This window comes from Chlorocebus sabaeus, chromosome 10 (genome assembly GCF_047675955.1).
Source record: "Chlorocebus sabaeus isolate Y175 chromosome 10, mChlSab1.0.hap1, whole genome shotgun sequence".
In the NCBI taxonomy this organism is placed as follows: Eukaryota; Metazoa; Chordata; class Mammalia; order Primates; family Cercopithecidae; genus Chlorocebus; species Chlorocebus sabaeus.
In genome coordinates, this window is record NC_132913.1 from 31181873 (window position 1) to 31207870 (window position 25998).

General features: G+C 39.9%; 1 protein-coding gene across 35 annotated transcripts in view; it reads right to left on the reverse strand.

The window, feature by feature from the left end:
• Positions 1 to 493: 493 nt before the first annotated feature.
• Positions 494 to 25998, reverse strand: part of GTDC1 (glycosyltransferase like domain containing 1) — a 393230-nt gene continuing 367725 nt past the window's right edge. For 30 of the 35 annotated variants that reach the window (XM_073019656.1, XM_038000658.2, XM_007964889.3 and 27 more), the window contains one exon: positions 23607 to 24719. Coding sequence is in view for 10 of the 35 variants with exons in the window: in XM_007964906.3 (XP_007963097.2) it covers positions 24636 to 24719 (84 nt within the window). In the remaining 25 variants the exon portion in view is untranslated. Of the gene's footprint in view, positions 3397 to 16693; positions 24720 to 25998 lie in introns of those variants that run through there. The other 5 variants (XM_007964892.3, XM_007964901.3, XM_007964893.3 and 2 more) reach the window with 4 other exon arrangements.

Here is a 25998-nt window from a genome sequence, read left to right on the forward strand (position 1 = left end):
AAGATTTTGTCTGCTTGATCTACCAATTAGCGAAAGAGTGTTAAAAAGTTTCCACTATGGTTGTAGATTTTTAAATTTTCCCTCACAATTTGATCAATTTCTGTGTCACATATTTTGAATGTATGTTATTTGGTGCATACAAGTTTAGAATTGCTATGTCTTTCAGATGACTTATTCTTTTTTTTGTTTTGTTTTGTTTTTTTTTTTGAGAGGGAGTCTTGCTCTGTCACCCAGGCTGGAGTGCAGTGGCGATCCTGGCTCACTGCAAGCTCCGCCTCCCGGGTTCACGCCATTCTCCTGCCTCAGCCTCCCAAGTAGCTGGGACTACAGGTGCCCGCTGCCACGCCGGGCTAATTTTCTGCATTTTTTTTTTAGTAGAGATGGGGTTTCACCGTGTTAGCCAGGATGGTCTCAATCTCCTGACCTCGTGATCCGCCCGCCTCAGCCTCCGAAAGTGCTGGGATTACAGGCGTGAGCCACCCCGCCCGGCTCAGGTGACTTATTCTTTTCTCAATTATGCACTGGGCACTGTTATTCTTAACAATGCTTCAGTAATGGTTTTTGCCTTAAAGTCTATTTTTCTAATATTAATATAAGACTTTCCTTTCCCAAGTAGTACTTGCTAGCTTTTCTTTTCCTAGAGTTTTACTTCCAATCTTTCTATGCCTTTAAGGTTTGGATGTGTCTTTAGTAAATATCATTCACCTGAATTTTTAAAATTCAATATTTCAATGTCTGTTTTAGCTGGCAACATTAGAGTGTTTTATTGTAATGCTTTGTGTATTTGGACTTGTCTCCACCATTATATTTTGTGTTTCTACTTGCTGCCCTTATGTTTTCCTGCTTTCTTGTTCATTTGGGGGCCAATCAAGTTTTTTTCTTAACTTCTTCTTGTTTGGAAATAACATATTTTATTTCTGTTCTTCTACCCTAGCTTTGTAAGGCTTAGAGTTAATTAATATATCTACCCTTCATCTAAACAACACAAGAATATAAGGACACTTAAAGTCTGATTATTCCCTACCAATCTTAAATGTTACTATCTTTCAGACCTTTGTATCCACTGAACTTAAAAAAAATATATGTCATTTATTTATTTCTAAATTTCTTATGGCATATTTAAGACAAAAAGAAATCATCATAGCCTCTGTTTACCCTTCAACTTAAGAAATAAAACATTACTCATAGGGTTGATCTGACCAGTTTTGCCTTCCTCCCCTCAGAAATAACTACTGTAAAGTTAAAAAATGTTCCATTTTGTTTTTATTCAGAAATATTGCTTAGATTTACCTAAATATTTGCTATTTTATTTTGTCACTATTGCTTCTTTTACATTGTTCTTTTCTGGATTCAATTTCTTTCTATTGAAGAACATTCTGACTTGGTTTTCAACAAAGTTCTATGAATCATAGCTTCTCATTTATTATCTGGAAATAAATATTTGTATTGGAACTAATTCCTGAATAACACAGGCATAGGATATAAAATATATATAGATACAGAACTGCTGACTGGTAGCTACTTTCTCTCAACATTTTGCAGATGTTATTTTATTTTTTCTATTGTGTTGCTATTAAGAAGTCTCTTGTCAATCTTATTATTATTCATTCGTGGTAATCTGCTTTGATATGCAAAGTTTCTCTAATTCCCTCTACAGAGTCTTTATGAAATTCCTATTCAAATAAATTTCTTTATTCTAACATTTATGTATATATTTGTGTATGTATGTATTTAGAAAGAAATTTATATACACATTGGATAGACTAGATGCCTTATATACACATATAGTGTGTGTGTGTATATATATATGTCTTCATATATGTATGTCTTTATAATCTTAGATTTATTTTCTAGTTTATGAATTTCCTCTAAGCTGTATCTAATATGCCCTTAAAACCATTTAATGTACTTCAAAAGCTTTATTTTACATTTCTAGAATTTCTAATTGATTCTTTTTAAAATCTATCTGCATCTTATTTTTTTAATACATTTTATTTCTCTTCAGTTTTAATCATTTTAAACTTTAGGTATCTTATAATCCACCTTTGGTAGTTCTATTATCTGAAATTCCTTGGGGTATGATTCTGCTGTTTTTACTCTTTTCTAAGTCTCTCAAGGTGGATTTTTTTCCCTGTGTGTTTTGTAATTTTGAATGGTGAGCTCATCTTTAATAGGCTTCATCTGGAGGAATCATGTGTGGCCTGGTATGATGTTTTATCACACCAGATTTGTTCTTCATTTGCTTCTGCTGGCAAAATGTTGACATGTGAACATGAGATTTTTCAGGGCATGAAATCTGGACACTGAGCTCATAGGAGGTATATGTCTGTGATTACAAATTATCTGGGGAGGCTTATTTTCCACTGTCTACCCAGACCTAGATAGATAAGCTTCCTTGTTTTCTCTTTGGCTTGTGTATATATTATTTTAGTCTTACCAATTCACTGAAGGTATAGTCCTTAAATGATCCTGGATTTACACAAGGGGTTCAGGCTTAACACTCTACCCCACCTCCCTCCAGAATTTCCAAGGCCTTGTCTTCTGTCTCTGTGAGTATGAAAATGAAAACCTCTAGGTTTCTGAGACCATAACAACCTCCCTAGCCCATGCCAGCCATACTCCTGCCATGTGAGCTTATGCAATCGCTGTTCAGGTTCTCAGTTCTCTCTTCCTTTTGGCAACCCTGATGATTTCTCTTTCTTCCAAACTCAGCTATTAAGATTATTTATTTTATTGTATCTAGCATTCTAGCATTTGTAGTGGGAGAATATTCAGGGTATCTAGACCACTATAATCCTATGACTGGAAGTTGCTTCAAACACAGTTTGTCCCAAACCACACTGATGAGCCTCTTCCCAAATCTGGTTCTACTCCATGTTTCCTGTTTTACAAACCAGAATGTCATCTTGATGGCTTCTTCACCTTCCTTGTCTAACCAATCACCAAGCATGGTTGATTTATCTACTGAACGTATCTATCTTCAACCAATCCACGTGTCTCCATCTCCACTGCCCCACTTTGGTCTAAGACACCATCATGTTCCCCTGGACTACTGTGACAACCTCTTCCTGCTCCTTCTTTCCAATCCATTTCTGTTGCAGCCACAGAAATCTTCCTGATATCTAAATCTGGTCAATTCACTTTCTACTACGTATGGGCACCATACTTAGACCCGGGCATACTGTGTTTATTAGTTTCTGAGAGTTTCCTTAACAAAATACTACAGACTGGGTGCCTTAGACAACAAATTGATTTTCTTACAGTTCTGGAAGCTAGAAGTCCAAAATCAAGGTGTTGGCAGGGCTGATGTCTTCTGAGGCCTTTCTCCTCTTGAATAGCTGTCTTCTCTCTGTGTCTTCACATGGTCTTTTCTCTGGGTGTCCTAATCTCCTTTTCCTATAAAGACACCAGTCTTGGATTTAGGCCCACCCACATGACCTCATTTTACCTTAATGACCTCTCTGCAGGCCTTATCTCCAAATAGTCACATTCCAGGGTGTAGGAGGTAAGGCTTCAACATGTGAATCTATGAGGAGACACAGTTCAGCCTATCACACTGCGTGAAACTGAGCCTCATCAACTTCTCTTCTGTCATTTGCCTGATTTCTCTCTGCTTTCCGGATACTTCTCAGTATACAGTGAGCTCTTTTTTTTGGCCTTAAGGGCTTTGCAAAAACTGCTCCCTTCAGATGGAATGCTCCCCATCAACCAACTTTGTTTAGTCAAAGGTTGGATCTCAGCTTCAACGTTACTTCCTCAGAAAAACCTTTCCTGACTGTCAGATTGGGTTATGTCTCTGTGTTTTGTGTTTTTGCCCCCTCTCATACCACTTTTCATAACTCTAATTAAATGATTACCTATGTAATTACTGAATTTCCTTGATCCTACAATGCTATGAATTGTTAGATATACCATCAATTCCAAAACACTTATAGGGAGAGGGAAAAAATACTAGTCTCTCAGTCAGCTATTGCTACATTATTGTTACATAAAAAACCACCCCAAAATTTGATAGCTTAAAACAGCAAGCATTAATGCCTCCCTCACAGATCTGTGAGATGCTGCAGTTTGCTTATATAAAACTCAACTTCAGGTTCCCAGCTCTGTGCTCCAGGCTGAGTTGGATTTAGGTTGGGTTCATGTATCTTCAAATTTTTCATAGGCCAGTGGCTACCTAGGCTATGGTATTATCACAACGGACGATAGAAGTTGAAGAGACTTGCAGTGTCTGTTAAGTCCTCAGCTAGGAACACTGTCCTCCAACCCAGTTCCAATGGTTACAGCAAGTCCATGGCCAAGCCTGACGTAATGGATTGGGAAAGTACTATGCTTCCTCCAGAGGAAGCACAAAGTCACATGGAAATGGCCATAAATGTAAAACATACAATTCCAGAACAAGGAGGAATAAGGAACAATCATTCAATCTACTACAACTATAGTAAACAGTATGTACACAATTTTTTATTTTGTTTACTTACAATAGATTATTCAATTATGTTTATCTATACAACGATATACCACTTTCTTCCATAGTCTGAGCAAAGTCTCAGTCTGAGTAATAACCCAGATGAACAACATCATGATTAAAAAAACAAATAAAAAAACAAACCCCACCACAGTGCAGCAGCTAAAAATAATTTCAAAGTGATTCAAGTTCTTCATTTATTTTCTTGAACACTGTGAAGGGCACAGAGTCCATAGCTATTCTGAAAAATTCCCCTCTGCCTCATAGAGCTTCAAGTATTTCTTAGGCACTTTTGATCACCGACAGTTATGCACATCATCCTAGCGACCTGTCCTTCCTAGAACCAGGGCTTATGACCTTGACCTCTTTAACACCTCAGAACCAATACGTACTTTTTAGGCATATGAAAGAATACCAGGGTTCTATTTGCACTCCCAGTCTGGTTAAACTCAGACATGTCCCCCCGCCCCCACCATAACTGACTCTCTTATCCTCGGAAATGAAAAACTTTTCATAGAAATCAACAACTAGTTTTTAACAGATACTTGACAGCTGAACTATAGTCCACAATGCACTAAATGGTCATACCAACCTCTGTAGCTTAGAAATTCTACAATCTCTTGTTAATGTCTCTAATTGTACTGTCTGGTATGTAACAGGGAATTATTTTGAGCATGTCTCATTAACAAAAGATTTATCTCCTACTAGGCATCTTCCCTTCTTAGGAAGTCTGCAAAGGACTTGGGTGCTTCAAGATGAGGTTTAAGTTTAAGTCCCTCATTTTTCCAAGGGAGGGGAGAATACTTGCTTCACTTATTGTGACTTTGCTTGCAGCTCTATTCCCATGGTTTTTTTTTCTGCATATCTAATAACTTTCATTTCAAAGCTACCTTGGAGTCTAGTCCTTTGGAAGACATTTAAAAAGACCACTAGACATCTATATTTAAGTTAAAATTCAACCCCATATGGTGATAGTAGTGGAAATAACTCAATGAAGAAGAGAGACTTGTTTAACAAGAAATACAATGTTTAACAAGAGATACTATAGCACAACTTATTCCTCTGCCTAACATCTGGAAAGTTTCTTTTAACATGGATTGAAGGATCCATTCCAATGTAATACTGAAGTGGTCATCTGAAATTTTGTCTTCCTTAGTTTCCCTAATCTCCCACCACAAGTGTAGGAAAGTGACCCAAGCAAGGTGAATAAATGCCCTTTTGCCAGGGTCTGATTTGGATGCTGGATGTGAGAGGTTCTCTTTTCTGAGGCTGTAAGAATCATAGGCAACACACACACAAGTTATCTTTCCTACCACATCAACATAGCCTTCTAGAGAAAGAAATCAATATAGAGGAGGGGAGAAAGGAGACAGAAGGAGGGATGGAGAGGGAGGGAAAGGAGTAGGGGAGAGGGATGGAGAGAGAGAGACAAAGGGAGAGAGAGAGAAAGGGAGGAGAGGGAGAACAAGGGAGAGAGAGAAAAAGGGAGAGAGAGAGAGAAAGAGAGATGGAGAGAGAGAGAGAGAGAGAGACAGGGTGAGAGAGAAAGGGGCAGAGAGAGTGGTGCTTGAGCACTGGGTCCTCATATTCCCCAAGATCATCTCCTAGAACTTTTCAATACATAAGTCAAATTTAGTGCCTGATTACTGTGAGTTAATTTCTGTCACTTGCAATCCAATAGAGCCCTGGATACTACAAAGTAATAACCCAGATGAACAACATCATGATTAAAAAAACAAATAAAAAAACAAACCCCACCACAGTGCAGCAGCTAAAAATAATTTCAAAGTGATTCAAGTTCTTCATTTATTTTCTTGAACACTGTGAAGGGCACAGAGTCCATAGCTATTCTGAAAAATTCCCCTCTGCCTCCCCCATCTAGTGGTTCACACACAGCAGCTGCTTCTCCTCCTTTGTATCTGTCTTCAAATTCCACTCTCACGTCAAGATAACCTCCTCCTCCAAATTTAATCTTTTGAACTTTTGTTCTTTCTCCCTTTCCTCCCTATTCTCATCCCTAAAGCCCAAAAAGAACTTGTCTGTCAAGGCAAGACTCACCTCAGAACAAAAAGAATGGAGAAAACCAAGCAGGCAAAGCAGGGAAATGTGTTAGCAAGAAGACAAGGCTGGGAACATCCACAGGTTCCTCATTTTTGTCCCATTGCTCCCCTTTTAAAAATGTTATAAAGTGAAAATAAATGTACCTTCATTTGAGGTTCTGCAAATGTTTTAACATTCTTTTCTTTTTCTTTCTAATCCAATGTCTTCCACGTACATATCAGGCACTTAATAATAATTTTTGAATAAACAAATAACTTAATGACTTTATGAATTACAGAATGAACAAAAAAGGAACACATGAATACACGTCAAAGTAAGACATTAAACATATTTAGAAACCTATTATTGAAAAAATTTATTATGGCCAATACATGCTGGACATCTAGAAGAGTAAAAAATAGTATCTCTAAAACCCAAGCCATCTCTTCACATACATTAAATGAATAAATAAAAAAAGTAAAAAATAATCTTGACATAAAAGCAAATTATATCTGTATTTATCAAAAGTTATCCAAAATTTAAATAATCTCAGTAATCTCAGTAGTAGCTATAACTAAGGATATTAATTTGAATTACTTGCAAACAACAAAAACTCAATCTGACTAAACTAGACATGAATGTATTTTTTGGGAGAAGTTGCAGTATGGATTAGCTACCAAACAGTCTTTTCCTCTCTTTTGTCTTTGTCAACTTCATCCTGTTTTTTTTCATGGTCTATTCATCCCTCTACCCCTATATGGCTCACGGTTAGTGTCTAATTGATAGATCCAATTCCCATTCCCCCTGCCAGTTTATGCATATACGATGCAATGAGGTTATGTGGGGGATTCTCCTAGTGAGCTTCTGGCAAACTCTTCTTGACTGCGAAAGAGAGACAAGAAAACAAACAAAAAACAAAAAACAAAAAAACCCTCTCCTGCATCTGGAAAGAGACATATGGTGAGGATGTGACGGCTGGATTGCTGCAGCCTTCTTGTGACCTTACGGGGTCAGGATGAGAGAGTGGAAAGACGTAACCACTCTACATCCATCTTCTTGCTATCTGAAATAATTTTTCCTTGCTGAACAAGTCAGGTGAGCCAGGGCCTTCGGTTTTCCACACCTGACAGAATCCTAGTGGATAGAGAACAATATCAAAGGGAGGGAGGCTGGACTTTTGAGCTTGGGACTGGTAAAAACCCCAGTAGCTGAGAAGGTTAGGAAACAGACCCCACCCACCGTCTTCTGGTGGAAATAGTCTGGTTGGGCTCCTCCACGCAGGAAGGACTGGAATACAGAGGTTGTCTTTTTGTCCCTCTCTTCAAGACAAGATTCCATTTCCAGGATTGATCATATCAGTAAGAAAGAATTATTTCCTCACACAGAATTTCAGATTCTGACAGAAGGATAGGTAGATGCTGAAGAGCCAAAAATGTCCAAGTGTCCACAGCATCAACAATCAGCTTCCCGGTTTACTCTAAGACCTCCTGCATTATGGGTTTCTTGTGTCTTAGTGTTCATCTTCAAAGGGCTTCCATTTCTCCTAATTATCTCCTGTCCTTATTTTCCACTTCCGTAACATTCTCTGTCTTTATTATATTTCATTTTTTAGAGATAGGGTCTTGCTCTGTTGCCTTGGCTAGAATGCAGTGGTGCAATCACAGCTCACTGCAATCTTGAATTCCTGCACTCAAGTGATCCTCCCACTTCAGCCTCCCAAGTAGCTGGAATGACAGGCACATGCCACCACACCTAATTTTTTTTTTTTTTTTTTTAATATACTTTAAGTTCTAGGGTACATGTGCACAACGTGCAGGTTTGTTACATATATATATATGTGCCATGTTGGTTTGCTGCACCCATTAACTCGTCATTTACATTAGGTATATCTCCTAATGCTAACCCTCCCCCCTCCCCCGTCCTCACAAGAGGCCCGGGTGTGTGATGTTCCCCTTCCTGACCACACCTAATTTTTAAAGATTTTTGTACAGATAGAGTCTCACTGTGTTGCCCAGGCTGGTCTCAAATTTCTGGCCTCAAGTGATCCTCCCACCCCGGCCTCTCAAAGTGCTGGGATTACAGGAGTCAGCCACCACACCTGGCCTTGTCTTTATTTTAAATCATTCCTTCTGCAGTGTCACCTTTGTCCACCCTCCCTGTACCTTCATTCTCCAAATGTGGAACTAAAGCAAGCGAATTTTAGTGTCTCCGGCTTTCAATGGAAGCTTGGGATTAGAGGTAGAGATGATATTGGGCCACAACCTTAAAACAGAGTGTAATCCATCCCTTGAATAAAAAGAATGTAATAATCCACTCTATCCCACTACGGGTTGCTGCTGGATATGTTACCTTTAAGTCCTTGCTTACGTCCTTCTATTCTGTGACCATTTTCTTTTCCTCTCTACAAGGTTTTTTTTTTTTTTTTCCCTCAGTCTTCCCAAATTCCTATTCATTTCTTAAGAAGAGTTGTTCTTCACCTTTTACTCCAAATCCAGCTTGTGGCCAACTCATGCATATCCCAGAATCCATTAAGGAGCTCTGGCAATGGATTATCAACTTCAGATTTCTATCTGTTAAAGCACATTGTTCCATGATAGCTTTGGAATTCGTTTTTCCTTTACAGGATACAAATTTTAGGAAGTGCTTCCCTCCTGACTAATCTTGGTAAGCAGAGAGGGAGCTATTTAAAGACTTATCCTTCTCCATTTCACAGAAAAGCCTGAAGAGATTTCTTTCCTTTCTTTTTCCCTTCAGCTCCTTCTCTTTTCCTTCTTCTCCCCACCCAACACAAAGAGGGTGATTGTAATGTATTCAGATGTTTGCAATCCAAATGAAGAACAAAGTATGAAACCCAGTCTAAGGGGAAGGGGTACGCTGGGTGCCATGTGCTATCACAGCTAGTCCCAGTTCTGCAATGTCCTAGCAGTATGATTTTGACTTGCTCCTTTTGACATTTGTGACGAAAACTACAGTTTATCTATGTCACAAGGGCATTCTAAAGACTAAATCAGAGGACAGATGAAGAAGTGCATCTTAAATTATAAAGAGCTACCCAAGTATAACAGAGTGAATACCAGATGGCAGATTCCATCAGTAGAAGGGCCAAGAGAACAAGGCAAGAACCCAGCTGCTGCTGATCTCTGAATAGAGGCAAGAATTCCATCAAAGAGCAAAGACTCCAGGGCCCGAGATTTTGGGGCACCAAGATTGGGGGAGGGCGGGGGCAACAACGAGACTGAAGCTTGGGTTGGAGAGCTAGTGACATTCCTTTTATTTGTTTTGGAGAGGCCGATTTGATCTCTGTGGTTGCTGCAGATCTAAACTTAAAAGAAATCTTACCCTACTCTCTCTTTTCTAAGGCTAAAGGAGCAAAGAGTTAATTACCTTGTTACATTCGTCTCTCTTTTCAAATTTTCCACATGAGCTTTCCCCTTCATTAGCCATCATATGAAACTGAAGAATATTTATTATTTATTGTGTGTATTAAATTTTATATCTTTTCTTCTTAATGTCTACAATGCATGAGTTTACTACTTTCTGTATTCTCTCCTTAAAAAAGCAATATTTTTATTGTTTTTATTGTTTGTTTACTTGCAGTCCTCAAATGACTTTTCGTAGGGTCAATAATTCTTCATAAAAAGCAAAATGAAAAGATACTTCTGGCATGCTTTAGATTAATCGCAAGAAGCAAATAGTTTCCCATGCATTTTTCTTATTCTTAATTCCTTTCTTTTATCTTTTACCCAATTTAAATATAATACCTATAAATGCCCACTCAGTAATGGTTAAGTTACATGATTTTACTTAAGGGCTCAATAGTAACTTATTAAAGTATATTTTATAAAATGATTTGGCTGTCAAGATAATATGACTATAGCAATGACTTATGTGCACACTGTGGGTCACTGCTATGGCTCTAAGTCAGTTCTAAAGGGAACATGATATGCACACCTACATGCCAATTTCAATCTTGATTATCTACTGCAATTCATTACACTAGAGGAGTTCTGAAGAGTTTATTCATTTTAAGCCTTGTTTAACTTGCCTAGAAATGAACTGCTAAAGTATCAGTTGGAAAGCATGTCTGAATAATTCCTCCATTTAAAATCATCATTATTTTTGCACTTACAATAGGCAAAATATAAGAGTGCATTATAGCTAGTCTTGTTCATTTTATGTATTTTTGGCTTATTTTTATATTGTAAATGCCTTAAACACAGAGAATGCCTCTACTTCTTCTCTGTCTCCCATGATGAAAATATGGCTATCTTTTAGTACTTGCTTCACTTAAGAATGCTGGGCTTGAATGAAAAAACTAGTTCACATGCATCAAAAAGGTTCACTTTAAAGTTTCCCCTAGCTGTTTAATATCTGAATGCAACATTCTAGGTTTTATTTGGAAATGATGATGCTTGTAATGATTATGTCTTATCCCCTCAAAGCAATTTGGAAAGCTTTGTCTGATAAACCTCTTTTATCCTAGTTCTATCTTCTGCTGTTCTTACCTCCCTTCCCCCCCCCACTTTCTCCAATCTCTTTCCTCTTTATCCCTAACATTATTATTATTTTTTGGATTCGCTCTTATACTCTGTACACACTTGAGCAATTACATAGGAAAAAGGAGTCTGGCATTTTCTTATTGTAAGCCAAAGAAAAACAAGCTTAAGCATATCTTGATAACATAAGAAGTCAATGGATTCATTCTTTGGGAAAAAAAAATCTGACCAGAAAGAAAACAAATAGACTTTCAAAATATAATATTTAGATTGGAAAAAAAAAGTATAATGGGTCAGTTTATTTACTTAGAGAAGGTATTCTTCATGTTCTTAATTATGTATGAGTACATAATCTAGGTTGGTACAATTTTAGATGAAGCTGCTAAAACTAAAATGTTTGAGAAAACAGATATTGCTAAATAGTACAGAGAAACCACTTTATACAGCACCGTTTTTTCATTGAACACTCAACTGAGAAGTAAAACATCCAGAACATGCCCAGTTTATTGGGAGTTTGTTTTCATACTTCTGCATGTGTTTATAAAAGCATTTCAAGATGTAGCTTTTTACTGATTCTACCTTGCTAAAAAATCAATCAAGCAACCATCATTTGCTAATAAACGTTTTTATCACAGCTTTCAAACCTTTTCAAGACATCTGAGCTCATCTTCACTTCCTCCTTCTTGAAAAAGAGACCCCATGGTGTGACACTCTAAAACCACCTCTGGATTCAAAACTATGACTGCCTGGGAACTGAAGGCCCAGTTGCTGAGATTCCCTGATTTGCAAAGCAAGGGAGAGTTCCTAACTGAATAACTTGAGTTTGTAACTAAAAACAAAAACAAAAACCTGTTCATCTATTGCAAGAAAGTATACTCCCTTTGTTACATGGTATGCAATTAGATGCCTTTGAAATAAAAGGTAAGTTAAATCAGAAGTCTCAGGGACAAGAAAATACTATTTTAAAACAGGGAGTGTCAAATGTTTTTCAATTTAGTACCAAAGGGTATTTCACAGGTAATTTCTCAGGGCTGATGCTAGCTAATTATTAGCTACCATACCCTACCTCCCATTCTTAGTGACTATCTCCTGGCAGAAAGACACAGCTAGGAGTGTTTTGTTTCATTTGTCCTTGGACTTTTTATCAGCATCAAGAAGGTGGACTGAGCCAAAGTTAGAAGAATTCTGGAGCTAAGCAAAAAGCGACACGTTTAACAGCCCCCATTAATTGGGGCTGTTACATGATTAATTTGAGAAAAACAGAAGAGACCGATTTCTTTACAACTCACAGTTGGATGCAACGCACTAAAAGTAATCCTGTAAATTACATTTTAAATCTCCAACATATTCCGAGCAGATAAAATAGTGGCATGATTGACCAAACTCCTTTTAAAAGTACACATATTACGATGCATCATAGTTATAAACAGATGGTATTTGGCCTCCTTCCTATTCTCAACATTTGGAATTTCTAAACTATGTGAATTAAACAATAATATTTTATAAACATACAAGGGATTTTGCTCACTGCTTTGTTAACATAGAAATTATACAATGCTGACATTTATTTAAATTTTAAAAAGTAAACAACAGTGTGCATCGAAATAAAGCAAACTAAAATCAACATAGAGAAGTATGTTCTGTGTGCATACTACCTACAATGGCAATGGCCTTTTAAAGGGAAGACATAATGGGTTGAAGAACAAATTGTAGCAGAGATCGGCCTAATCCCTTGTACTCTAAGGCTCATTTAACACCTCTCTGTAAACAACGGATATTTATACCATAATTGGCTATTTGACCATCAGTGTTCATTTACTATGTAACCTGCTATTACGGAGTTAAAAGAAGCTCCCCTTCATTGGCTCGTCAGCTTTCAGAGTAGCGAAAGTGTCCTCGCAGTTTTAAAAACACTTACACAAACGGGAATCAGTCTGACACTTGTACTCAGAATGAGAAACATTATCATGATATCAATAAGTATATATTTATTCTTTGGGGGATATTATTGCCAGAAAGAAAAGGAAATATATTAGATCTGAGTATCATTTCCTGAGATTCTTTCCTAAAATGATAGCTTTAACCCTTTAGCCGCAGTTTGGAAGGGAGACCCATCTGCTGATTTGATGTACTAAATAGAAGGCACTTGGTTTCCAAACACTATTCTCAGATTTGCAAAGTTGTGCTGTGATGAATAAATAATGAATCAGATATTTCAATCCGTTTTATGATTTTTGAAAGCCCTGATTATCATTGTTTACAGTCTCTTCTTAATGCACTTCCCATGCGTTCTTGTTTAGCCTTCCAAGGGTAGGTTTATGTAGGCCACCCTCTCCCAACCTCGCTTTACTTTTGGACTGCTCTCACGTGTTAACCCACCCGCTCACACCTTTAAACCACTTTGGGAAATATTTCAAATCTGAGGGGGTAAATCTTGAGCGATAGATGACAAGGAATATTCGCAAACACTCCAGGCTAATGTTTCTTGTATTTGGTCACAGGTGTGCCCTGCTTTTGCATACTATAATATCTCTATTGGTGAGAAAGAGGGAGAAAACTATGCTAAAACCACATGGATAGAAAGGAAAACGGCACTGCTGAAATCAGGAAGGATCAGCATTCCTTTTCTCCTATACATACATGTGTATACTCGGATAAATAATGATAAATCACGGCAGTGTGAGTGAGGCTTTTAACAAAATGCAAGCTTCAAAATAGGAGTATTTTCCCAAGTTTTCAAAAACTTAATCAGAGCAAATGAGTGACAAATAAATGTTACCTTTCTAAATATTCTCCTGCCCCAATATTGCTTAACTACTCTTCTCCACTCCTCCTAAAAAACCAGTTAGTGGTGAGGAGGAGAAACGAGGTTTGTATTCAATATACAGGTGCGAAGTGAAAAAGAAAGCGTCTGGGGGGTGAGATTTAAATCACGTATCCGAACATACCAGAGTCAGAGAGGAGTTATTCTAAAGTGTGTAGACAAAATCCCTTCCGGAGAGTCTCCGTGCCCATCCCCACTCCCTTTCCCGGGATTGCTGAGGGCAAGTTATGTTTTTTAAAAAGGTAGTAGGCACCGGTGTTTCTAGTTTTGCTTTGCGTCTTCATCGTATTCCCTCACTGAGGACTGAGCCTCGCCGACTCAGGGAACCGAGTTCCATGAAATCCTCAGACGCGGAAAGCACAGGGTGCCGGCCCACCGGGCTGCGCTCCCTTCCCGGGGGTGCCCGAGAGCACCCAAGCCTGGCGCAGCCAAACCCGGGCAGGAGTGGGCCCCCACCGCGTGCGCGCGTGCCAGCCTGGGAGTGTCGGCGCGCGCGTGGCGGGTGCGTGCCGGTGTGTGTGCGTGACAGCGCGCGCGTGGCACGGTGTTCGCGCGCCAGGGTGCGCGTGCCAGCGCGGGTGTGCGAGGGAGTGCGCGCGGGTGGGAGCGCCGGGGGCTGGCGGGGCCCGCGCCCTGGGACGAGCCCCTCGTGCTCGGCTCTGCGCTCCGGCAGCGCCCACACAGCCGAGAAGAGTGGGTGATGACTTCGTGACCTCAACGTCCTCCCCAGTCCCTCGACCTGTTCCCGTGCCTGAAAGGTGCAGAAAACTCCCCCCACCGCTCTGGACCAGACTGAGCAAGGCGTTGAGGGCGGGCGCCGCCGCAGACCGGAGCTCGGGCTCGCTGGCCGCTCAGGCGCCGCAGTGTGGAGGGAGCGGACGCGCGGGCAAGGCGACCCGCTCTGGGCAACGCGGGCGCAGCTGGCCCGACGCAAGGCACAAGCTGGTCGGAGGCTCGGGCGAGCTGGGGCCGGCGTGCCGGGGCGTGCGCTCTCTCGGCAGAGGAGCGCCGGGTTCCGCGGAGGTCCCTGCGACCCCTGCCTCCCCACTGCCCGCTCCTCCGCCCGGCGACCCCGAGCCCCCAGGCTGCGGTGCGCCAGGCCAAACCCCACCGAGGGCAGGAGACCTGAGCGGCAGGGAGGCAGAACGAAAAGAGGTAGCAAGCTCCAGACAAGGGATCCTTAATTACAGATTAAAGGCAAGCAAAACCGTACACCACATTTTCCATGTGTCAGCTGACGGCCGCGACAAAAGAAAACAGAACGCTGGGGGGTTGCGGGGAGGCCCCTTATCTGCCCCCCACCCCTTGACAATGTGTGCAAATGTAAAATGCATTAGGTAGTGACTGGATAGGTGGTGCCCGGGGCCAAATCGCAGCTGCAGGCTCCATCGTGTAGGAGGACAGTTTGCTGATGCACCCAGAGATCTGGGGAACCTCTTACAAAAAAGGGACTACAAATACTCCGATTGAGCACATTTTGCTTCTTTAAAACTTCATTACTTACACATTTTAAGTTAAAAATTTTTGTGCTTAAAGTGTTGCAATTATCTTCAGTAAAATTCTAATACACACGCACACATACACACAATTTTGTTTTGCAATTTTGTAGATTCTATTTTATTGGCCTGGTATCACAGCCTTAAAAATTCAAGGGGAAAAGCCAAACCGATTGAAAGCCAGGGAACATAGCGGCAAGCACCACAGAGCACAAGTTCCCCTCCATGACTCTGAGGCTCAAATGGAAAAAGGAGAGATGTCTGCTTTGATTTCTTTCCTTTTAATTAATCATGATCTCAAAGCAATCTCCACCCTGTCCCTGGGATTTAAGATACTGGTTAAACTCCACCGTGTCCCGAATTCTCCATCTAAGGTGGAGGAGTGTTCAGAATCTAAAGTCCGCCCGCGGACCATTAAAAACCTCTAGGTCTGTGCCCTCATTTTTAATACTCAAATTAAAGGCTCACCCCGAGCCGCCACGCAGTACACTCTTCTCTATTTGCTGGGCCAGTTTTGGAAATGAGAAGGGGTTGTCTCTTTGTTAGCAATCTGTTTACTTTCTTCTGATACAATGAAGCATCAGGTTCAAGGTGACAAGGCTTCTTGGTTTAGTCATTTTTACCCATCTTCCTCTTTGTAGATGATGTTTTTTCATTTTCAATTGTATTTTTTTCATCAATGCCATCTCCCGAACAGCATTTTAAAAATAAAATTACCAAGTCCTTTTTTTATGTGGTTCCAGTCAAATGATTTACTCACACCCCAAATAATACTATTTACATCCAATATTAATAGCTGCCTATCAGTAATTCTTAAAGATCTTCTGATCCATATTTAACAATTTAAATGATGGCTAACATTATTGACAGGCAAATGCCTGAACCAATAGTTTGTGGACTAGTTGCCAGCCAGATGACAGCCAGGTACACTCAGGGATAAGAACATAATCAGTTTCTGCCCTAGTCTCTTCAACTGTAGAAGGCAGACAGCACTCTTTCTCACCTTCCAGGGAAGCAGATTAGCAGATTAACAAAATGATGTAAATCACACAAGGTTTAAATCCCCCTTCCCCTTCTAATACCTATTTAGGAAAACTTTAAAATTTGTCCTTTAGGCATCTAGTCTTTCTGTGGTTTAGCCACATGCTCTCCCCTTTTTGGCTTTATCCTTCTGTAAAGTAAGTAAGGTGAAAGAGCAATATTAGGAGTTTTTCTTTTTCTTATAGCTTTCCTGTGTTTGAGTGGATCATCCTGTTGCCGTCGTTTTAGTCCAGTTGTTGTTAGTTCATGTTCTTACCACCCACCAAAGAATAGCACAGGATTAAGTTTATACTAATAAATGATGTTCATGAGTAGGTTTTTAAATGCCAGAGTTATGATTTATTTTTTTAAATGGGTGGAGAAAGGGGAGCGGCAATAAAACTAGCTCCTAAGTCATTCAAAATCCTTGGTTTCACACATCTATGTGGGCTTTTCTTTGTTGTGGTCTTTAAGTTTTTTGGACATACCTCTTATTTCCCTGTAAGTCCTATTATCATGGACCAAATGCTTTTTTTGACTATCTTTGTCCATAGCTTGAAACCCTGTTTATTACAGTTAAATTTATAGAAAGTATTATATGGTCCTCTTTTCTACTTCCTAAGAGTTTATAATTGTCCCTGTTTATCTCCCCACCCATTAAGAATTCTGTAATAAATCCCTGCACCAAATAAATTAAAATCTGCAACTTCAGACACCCGAGGAAGAGGACATTAATCCACTTAGTAAAATACTCAAGACCTCCCCCTCTCAATTTCAGCTCTTCTTAATGTAACATTCAGTAATTACAGCTGGCTCCTTATACTTCCCTCCCTCCCTTTTATTCTGAATCATATTGGCCTTGCTTAACCTTCATTTCCTTTTCTACTCCCCACATTTGTCCACATACTTTTCTTTGACCATGTTTGTCTCTTTCTCTTTCTTTCTGCTGTGTGGATTGAGGGCAACAAATGAAGCTTTCCAAGAGCTTAATACTGGCTCGTAAAATCCCATCCTACCTCCCCATTCCACTATTAACGCTTTGTACAATTTTTATGCATCCTTCAGTTGTGTAGTTACTGCTCTATATTTTTCTGATTGATCATTAAGTTATGCTGGCTTTTCAGAACTGTCTCCATAATCCTGAAGCAAAGGCTTTTTACTTGGCATGCTCTCTGCCTTTGGAATGCCTTTCCTGGCAAGGACAGACGCTTTGGTTTGACTACGATTCTTAAGTTACAATTCAAAGCTAATTTGTTCAGTTAGGTTTCTACTATGAGCAGCTCTGTTTCTCACCGTTAAGTGCTCCATGATGCTGCTTAGTTGAAGGGTGTGTTGTAAGTGCAAGATGTAATATACTCATATTGTACTTGATTATCAGTTTTCAAAAACAGCTGCATGCTTTGATATCTGTGTAAGGAAATATCGGAAGATAATATACCATTGGTATTTATTACTCTATAATTAAGGACGTGTCAGTGTTTCCCTTCCAAAAAAGCCCCTTATTTTCAGAAATTCATATCTCAGGCATAAATTTCCCTATGAATTATGGTCTAATACCATATTAGAAGTTTCTTCTTTTTAAGTTATCCCTCCCCTTCCTTTTCTTTCTGAGGAAGTAAGTCTCAGGATGTAATTTCTGGGTTATTGCTTTGGGATGAGGGGGAGCAGGCCCAGTGCTGCACAGTTCAAGGTGCTGCCACGTTGCCACCTGCTCCCTCTGCTCTCCCGCCCTGTGTGGGGAGACACTGGGGGCTGCCTTTCGGATGAAGGGTCAGCTTTATACATACATGGGTGAGCAGCTTTGTCGCTGTATGATTCAAAAGGCAATAGAGAAGAGTCAGTTGTCCAGAAATATCATAAGTGCCACAGAGTCTGAACTTCTAGTACATAAATCAATTCTTCTGCATTCCTCTCCTTATAGTCATTGAGAATACAAATACTGGCCGGTGTAACATAATACACCTAGAGTAGGGTATTAGCAACTTAACTTATTAACACATTTCTTCTTACAGTGAGAGGCAGAAGGAAGAAACAGGAGAAAGAGATGAGAAGACAATTTTTTTTCCCTCCTTGAAGAGGTGGTCTTGACTACTGCTCAACCACAGCCTACTGAAAAAGCCCTGGAAAATCTGAGTTCTAGATCTGCCTGTACCACCGAGGGACTTCTCCTCAGGCCCCCGTTTCCTACATCTCAAATACAGGAGGTTATGAAAATAAGTGCTTCTCAGGAGGGCCAGGGAACTTACCTAAATGTATGAATTCAGTAGCATGTAAGACCACAGGGAGTGGTGCAGGCCTGTGACAGATGGGGTATACTCACTGAATGCCTCCCTAAAGGGAGAATCAGAGCAATAATAAAAACACGTAACATAATGGCCATACTCTGGACGCGGTGGCTCACGCCTATAATCCCAGCACTTTGGGAGGCTGAGACGGGCGGATCATGAGGTCAGGAGATCTAGACCATCCTGGCTAACACAGTGAAACCCCATCTCTACTAAAAATACAAAAAAATTAGCAGGGCATGCTGGCAGGTGGCTTAGTCCCAGCTACTCCGGAGGCTGAGGCAGGAGAATGATGTGAACCTGGGAGGCGGAGCTTGCAGTGAGCCGAGATGGCGCCACTGCACTCCAGCCTGGGAGACAGAGCGAGACTCCGTCTCAAACAAACAAAAAATTGGCCATACTACATGGTCTCTTGTGTCCCTTTTAACGGCAGAAAAGTGGGCCACAAAATAACCATCTCCACTGTCCTTTGCTGTATCCTGCCAGCTGGAGACAGAAACAGAAGGGAACTAGAGGTCCAACTGAGTCATGCACACTGCACTTGGTGCTTCCTGAAAGGCACATAGGTGACAATGACAACATCCAATGTAGGGAAAGGCTTATACAAAAAAACTTTTTTTCTGTAACACACTTCAGCTCCTAAATATGTCACTATATGTGCCTCAATTTTCTCATCTGTGAAATGATATTGAAGACATTAAATTTTCAGATCTAAAGAACTTCAGGTTGCTTGAGAAAGGTCATACCAGTATTCCTAGGAGTCACATCTTCTCGCACCCCACCTTAGGTCTGCTATTTAAATGCAGTAACTAATAGGAAAGTAATATCACCATTTAAAATTATCTTCCAAGAATCATCAATTCCTTCTATCAGTTTATAAAAACAATTAGGATCCTCTCCTTGGGGTTGGGAGTGGATAAGGAATAACTCAGATAGTGAGATGATGGCGGGACACCTGAAGAAACTGATCCCAAATTCCAATTTAGAAAAATGGACTGCAGACTGAGTGGGGATCCTGGTCCCTGAAGCCATTTGTGCCTCACATGCAGTGAGTGCATCCCACAGATACCAGGGAGAACTCTTCCCCTGGGATAGATTGCAATGAAAGCACAGAGACCATGATTCGCTCCTGCGTCCTGAAGAGGAAAGGGGAGAGACAACACTACGGGGAGTGGGTAGTGTGGTTGGGAGCTCAGAGAGCTCTTGTGCTCTAACAGGTAGTTCTGAATTTTTTGAGATGAAAAAGACTGGGCTCATTTAACATCTGCCTTCATCTTCCTTTCCTTACCCTTCAGAAGGGAGTTTTAGAGCTACAGTTTTCCATCTTGTGATTGCCACAGGTGACTGTTAGAGATGGCGATCAGCAGCCCCAAGAAACAGGAACCTGTGGCCAGTTAAGTCTGACTTTCTCCACAGCATGAGGGTTGAGGTGAAGTCCCTGGCTCCTGTTAAGCAGAGGAAAGTCTTCTCAAGCAACATTGGCAGTAGAGTAGTTTCTATCACTGTCTGAGGGAAGCAGTTTTCTGACTCAATCAATAGTTGAGGAAACCAAGAAATGTTAAGGAGAGCCTGATAGCAAAACTAGTAACATGCTTCCCAAAGTATTTATATCTTCTATCAAAACGTATATGCAATAAATACACTGAAGATGCGTGAAAAGTCATAAAGAGTGGCAAGAAGCCTTTGTGTATCATGACCCAGCTTAAGAAACAGACTGCTCATCATGCAACGAATGCACCTCTCCCTACTTTTATGTCCTTTTTTCCTCTACCATGGCCCCTCTGACATAACCATTATTGTAAGTTTGGTTAATGCCCAGGTTTTCTGTAATACTGTTCTTTAATCACATGTCTGTATCTTTGAGCAGCATGTAGAATTGCTCGCATGTTTTTCAAACTTCCCCAGTTACATTTTAATGAATAGCTTTGAAGAGAGGGCATAGGATAGGAGCATTAGTTGTCTGTATTGCAATTCAAATTTAAAAATGAAACATGTTCAAGTCAGTGGTTTATAATATACCCTTTTCATTGTTAAACATAAGATCTAATATTAAATAGTCCCAAATTTTCCACTGAAAAAGAAAGGCAGTTGGGTCAATAGTCAATAGAAGAATAAGACCCACAGTGTATGTCAGCATTAAAAGACAGCATGGACTGTCATTTGAAAACTGATTGTATCATCCACAGAAAGTATCTTGAGACTTAAGTGAAATTTCTTTTGTGGCTCATAATATTTCTGGGTAGCAGATGCTTTCTCAAAAACAGATTTTACTTTTAAAAATATCAAATATAATTAACACCTTCAACATAAAATGAAATCTTTGCTTCCAGATGCATTTCAAGGTGTTGAAATTAATCTATGCAGCCCTCTATGGCTAAGAGTTTCCATTGACTTATGGATTCTGCTGCCATACTGATGTCTGAAGGACTGAGAACAGGAGCAGGGCATTTAAACTTAACTGTATTTGAAGGATGCTTATTAAACCAGGAGCATTTTTAAAAAGGTATTTGCATCTATTTCTGATCAACACAGTATAAATGAGAAGGTTAAGAACCAGGTGCCCTGGTATTTGTTATAGAACACCAGCCAGAAACACAGATTAAGTTTAGGGCAAGCTGTATTTCAAGACACTGTGTCAAAGTCTTGACAATGGATGGACTTTCAAAGATATTTAAAATTAAAATTGGTTTTATTTTAAAAGAAAAAACAGGCCAGGCGCGGTGGCTCACGCCTGTAATCCCAGCACTTTGGGAGGCCGAGACGGGCGGATCACGAGGTCAGGAGATCGAGACCATCCTGACTAACACGGTGAAACCCCGTCTCTACTAAAAATACAAAAAATTAGCCGGGCGCGGTGGCGGGCGTCTGTAGTCCCAGCCACACGGGAGGCTGAGGCAGGAGAATGGCGTGAACCCGGGAGGCGGAGCTTGCAGTGAGTGGAGATTGCGCCACCGCACTCCAGCCTGGGCGACAGAGCGAGACTCCGTCTCAAAAAAAAAAAACAAAAACAAATAAAAGAAAAAACAATCGAGTGTCAAAAAAAAGAAAAGATTAAGTTTTCCATAAAACATACTCAAAACAATAAATGATGGGGGTGGTTGATAAGGGAAACCGAATTAATGAGTCAACTTGTAGTACCAATTATCTGCTGAGATTTCAGCAAAATACTGATTAACTTATTTAATAACACTCCATTCCACTAGGTCATGGGTGTTGAGAAGCATGTGTGAGCGCACACATACACTCCTACATATTTTTAAATGTTAAGAATTACACATTTACAAAACTTTTTATTGCTTTTGTGATCTAATAGCAACTCTGACATTACAGTCTTTATAAGTTTTGTTTTTTTAAACTCCAAATCTCAGCATCACGCAAATAAGTGACACATTTAATGTAAGTTTTTTTTATTTTTTAAATTAATTAATTAATTTTTTAGATGGAGTCTTGCTCTGTCGCCCGGGCTGGAGTTCAGTGGCACAATCTCAGCTCACTGCAAGCTCCGCCTCCTAGGTTCATGCCATTCTCCTCCCTCAGCCTCCCAAGTAGCTGGGACTACAGGTACCCACCACCAAGCCCAGCTAATTTTTTGTATTTTTAGTAGAGATGGGGTTTTACCATGTTAGTTAAGATGGTCTCGATTTCCTGACCTCATGATCCACCCATCTTGGCCTCCCAAAGTGCTGGGATTACAGGCGTGAGCCACCGTACCCAGCCTAATGTAAGTTTTTGTCCTGGAAGGAATGTTGGCCACAGCTAATGGCAAAATTTTATTTGTGTTTATGAGTGTAGAAAAAATGCCCACATACAGGTAACTTTCAATATTATATTTGCCTAAATCAGGAAAATACATAAATGTTTCAGACGTACTCTCTGAAAAGTGTTTAATGCTTTTTTTTCTTTTTTCCTATCAATTAGTGAGAAAACATGTATGGGTACTAGTTGTGTGTAGAATATCTCAGCCACCATTTATCTTCAGGATAGAAAAACACAGTAAACGAAGCACTATTTCCTGACCGTGGGATAATATTATTTTGAGAAGATGTCATATGTGACACAGCGCCTGACAGAAGCCAACTGACTCATCTGGTTTATCTCAGTAGGTGGCATAAAGTATAACCTTGCCCATGAGAAGTGGCAAAGAATTTCTTATTAATATTTATATCTTTAGTTTTGCTCTCCAAAGGAGCACACCTGCTAGATTCTGAGTTCCATAGCCTTAGACTGGAAGGAACTTCCAAAATAGTTCTTGAGCTCTTTGTTTTCTGGGTGAGGAAGTAATTTGTTCACTGGCTTCCCTGTAAGAGAGTCTAGAAGCCAGTGCTGCAGTGGCCCATCACACACTGTGGGTCTCATAAAGGTTGGAGAGAGTTGTCTGTTCAGATGGAGCTTGTTGTTTCTGCTTCTTACTCTTCCTGCTTTTAAATTCCCAGGCCTCATAGACTCTGAAATCCTTCTTTCTTTGATCTGTAATACTGCCTCTCTCCCAAGGGCTTTGTCTGGCTCCCTAACCTTGATCTATTTCGTGCTTTCGATTTTGCTACCTGTCAAATGGACCCTACTGGCCTTCTGAATCATTGCTTTCTCCATCTTAGATGCCTGCTAGGCTACTCGATCCTTCCAGAAGCTAGAGAGACCGGCTTGCCCCTTGTCGCGCCACCTTTCCCTGACTGTGCCTCACTCTGTGGTGTATAGAAGTTACTCATTTCAAAAGCTAGGGAAAGTTACAATTTACCTGTCAGTAAACAGAAGATGGTTTATCAACAGACTTTACCTTAATGACTACAAATGTTTACCTCCTGCTTTCCAGAATGCAAAGAAAATCTTGGAAATGTCATAATATCTTACAAACATTTGCAAAACAGATCCTTGTTCATCCGGAAGGGAAACAATTGTATTCGTTGTCTCTGTCACAAGGAAAACGTTCCGTGAGAAACATATAGGTAGATGTATACATCTATACATAAATGAATATGCTAATTAAAAATTGCAGTGGGTACTTTATTAAAAATTTATTTTACCATCTAGCTATTCAAAACATAAACACAGCAGTTTGACTATTGGAATCATAAGCGATTTATCTTGAAAAGGTTATATTTGTAGGTAGATGCAAGTATTTTGGAGCAATATTTCTATCAAAATTACTGGTTTTGTTAGGAGTATTTTGATTTCTCTATTTTTACACTGGGAAAAAAAATTAAAACAAGTATGTCAGTGTTCATTTTATGGGCTAGATGGCTTCACTGTTTGTCATGTTTGTCCGAATTACAGCTGTTTATCTTGCAACTTTCTTTAAGATTAATTAAATGCAAATGTAACTCTGTGAATCATGGGAATACCTGCCAGATCTCTTATTAATACCTTCACTTAAAAACCCCTGTGCCTGAGAGTCATTAATTTGCTAGAAGAAAAGTGCTAAAGCAGCCCTTTGCCCACAAACAATTCTGCGATGGCTGCCCAATTAGTCCCGAAGCATTCTGATCCTCCTTTCAGGCCTCGTGGCCCTTTGAGGACACAAGAAGGCTCCGATGATAACCTGGCAACCTAGGTAGAAACCCAGCCAAGTGTAAGCGTTTGAAGCTGCAGTTTGGCTGCCATCGTGTCGGCGAAAAGAAAGAATTCAGGCACCATGTCATCCAGTACAAAGGATAAAAACGGATTCAACCGGAAATTCAATGTGGCACCACATATGGGATACATGAGTGCGGTTATACAACAGGCCACATATTTTTTTTGAACAGTCTCCTACATGTGATGCCGAGGACATGTGTAACCATCATAACGTCTCTAGGAATCTGTATTTAATTTGAGTTGGGGTGGTGGCAGGGATTGGAGATCTGAAGCCGCCACAGGTTTGTGGCAGATGGCTCTGTGTCAGCTATGACAAGCAGCCAGGCTCAGCTTCCTCTGCAGATTTTCTTTTCTCTCTGATCAGGTAAATATGGGCACACTCTGGAAAGTTCTTCAGATTCTGCCTTAGGCTGCAAGTTTGTGACTTAGCCCCATCTGTCACAAATCTTCCCTAGGTTCTGTTGTAAGCAGAGACCTGAATTTACCATGTAGGGCTGCCCAAGAAAACGGAGCGATTTCACCCTGCAACGAGGAGGAGGGAGAGAAGAGAAAGAAGTGAAGAGCATTAATGACTAAAAGATGAAAGTATGCTGAAAATTTATATTGCAAATTTGCATCACTTACGTCAATTACATTTCAAAAAGCCACCAAGTAAATGGTTCTTGAGTTTCATCACCTCAGGAAATCTCAGTTTCTGATTGGTTTAAAGTGTTGTTGTATTTCCAACCAGAGAAGAAGGCTACTGTTTTTTGCAAATGGGTATATTCTGCTGCACACATATTTATTGGTTTATGTTATGAATGACAGCCATTGGAAGTTCATCATCCAATTTTTATATAAACGCAAGACACCACTGTACATACAAGTTTTTGGTGTGAATTTTACTTTTAAATGATGAAGACACAACGATAAATGCCATTGATATTATGTGAAATTTTAAAAGTGCTTCATATTTATAACAGGTTTATATTCGTTATTTCATAATAGCAGTACCTCAGGGGTAAATTGATATTTAAAAAATATATTCTTCCAGGTTTACAGATGAATCACATAGAAGCCAAGAAAATCACCTAGAATCAGGTTGCAAATGAGTAGCAGAGAAGGACAAAACCTCTAACTGATCTTAATCAGCCAAAGCATATCTGTGATGCTAAAAGGCTTTTTCCTTTTATTTTATTTAGACAAATCAAAGGAAAGCCAGACCAAATAAAATTGAGGGAGGAGGTGAAGAAGGAAGGAAGGGAGAGAGGGAAGAAGAAAGGGAAGGGAGGAAAAGGCAGAGGAGGGAGAGAGAGAAAGAGTGAGAGTGAGAGACTGAGACTGAGAATTTGCCTTAATTATGCTGGTGCAGTTGAGAGCTTTTAGAAGTTCTTAGAACGTCATAAACATTTAAGTTTTCATGTTTAAGGAAAAAGTAAGGACTCCGGAGCAGTATTAAAACCAGTGAGCAACACCTTATTCAAATCTAGAGTTTAAGCTCAAATTAAAAGGGGACTACAGAGTGACCAGTTTCTTGAAGGAAACAAAGTAGCTTGGCTGTGGTTCAGGTACATATAGCTTGACATAATCAAGATAACTACAAATGGCTTTTCTGGGCAATGAGTGTGAACTGTAAGCTTAATTATTGTTTTGAATTAGTTTCCGGCAGAACTCTAAAAATTCTTCTCTCTTCCAAACAATAGGAGATTATAAAAGTTTTGTCAATATTGAGGAACTTGAAGAGGAAAACAAAAAAATCAGGAGCTATCACCTGAAAAATCTTAAACTACAAGTCACTCTCAAAAAGCAAGAATGGCATCTC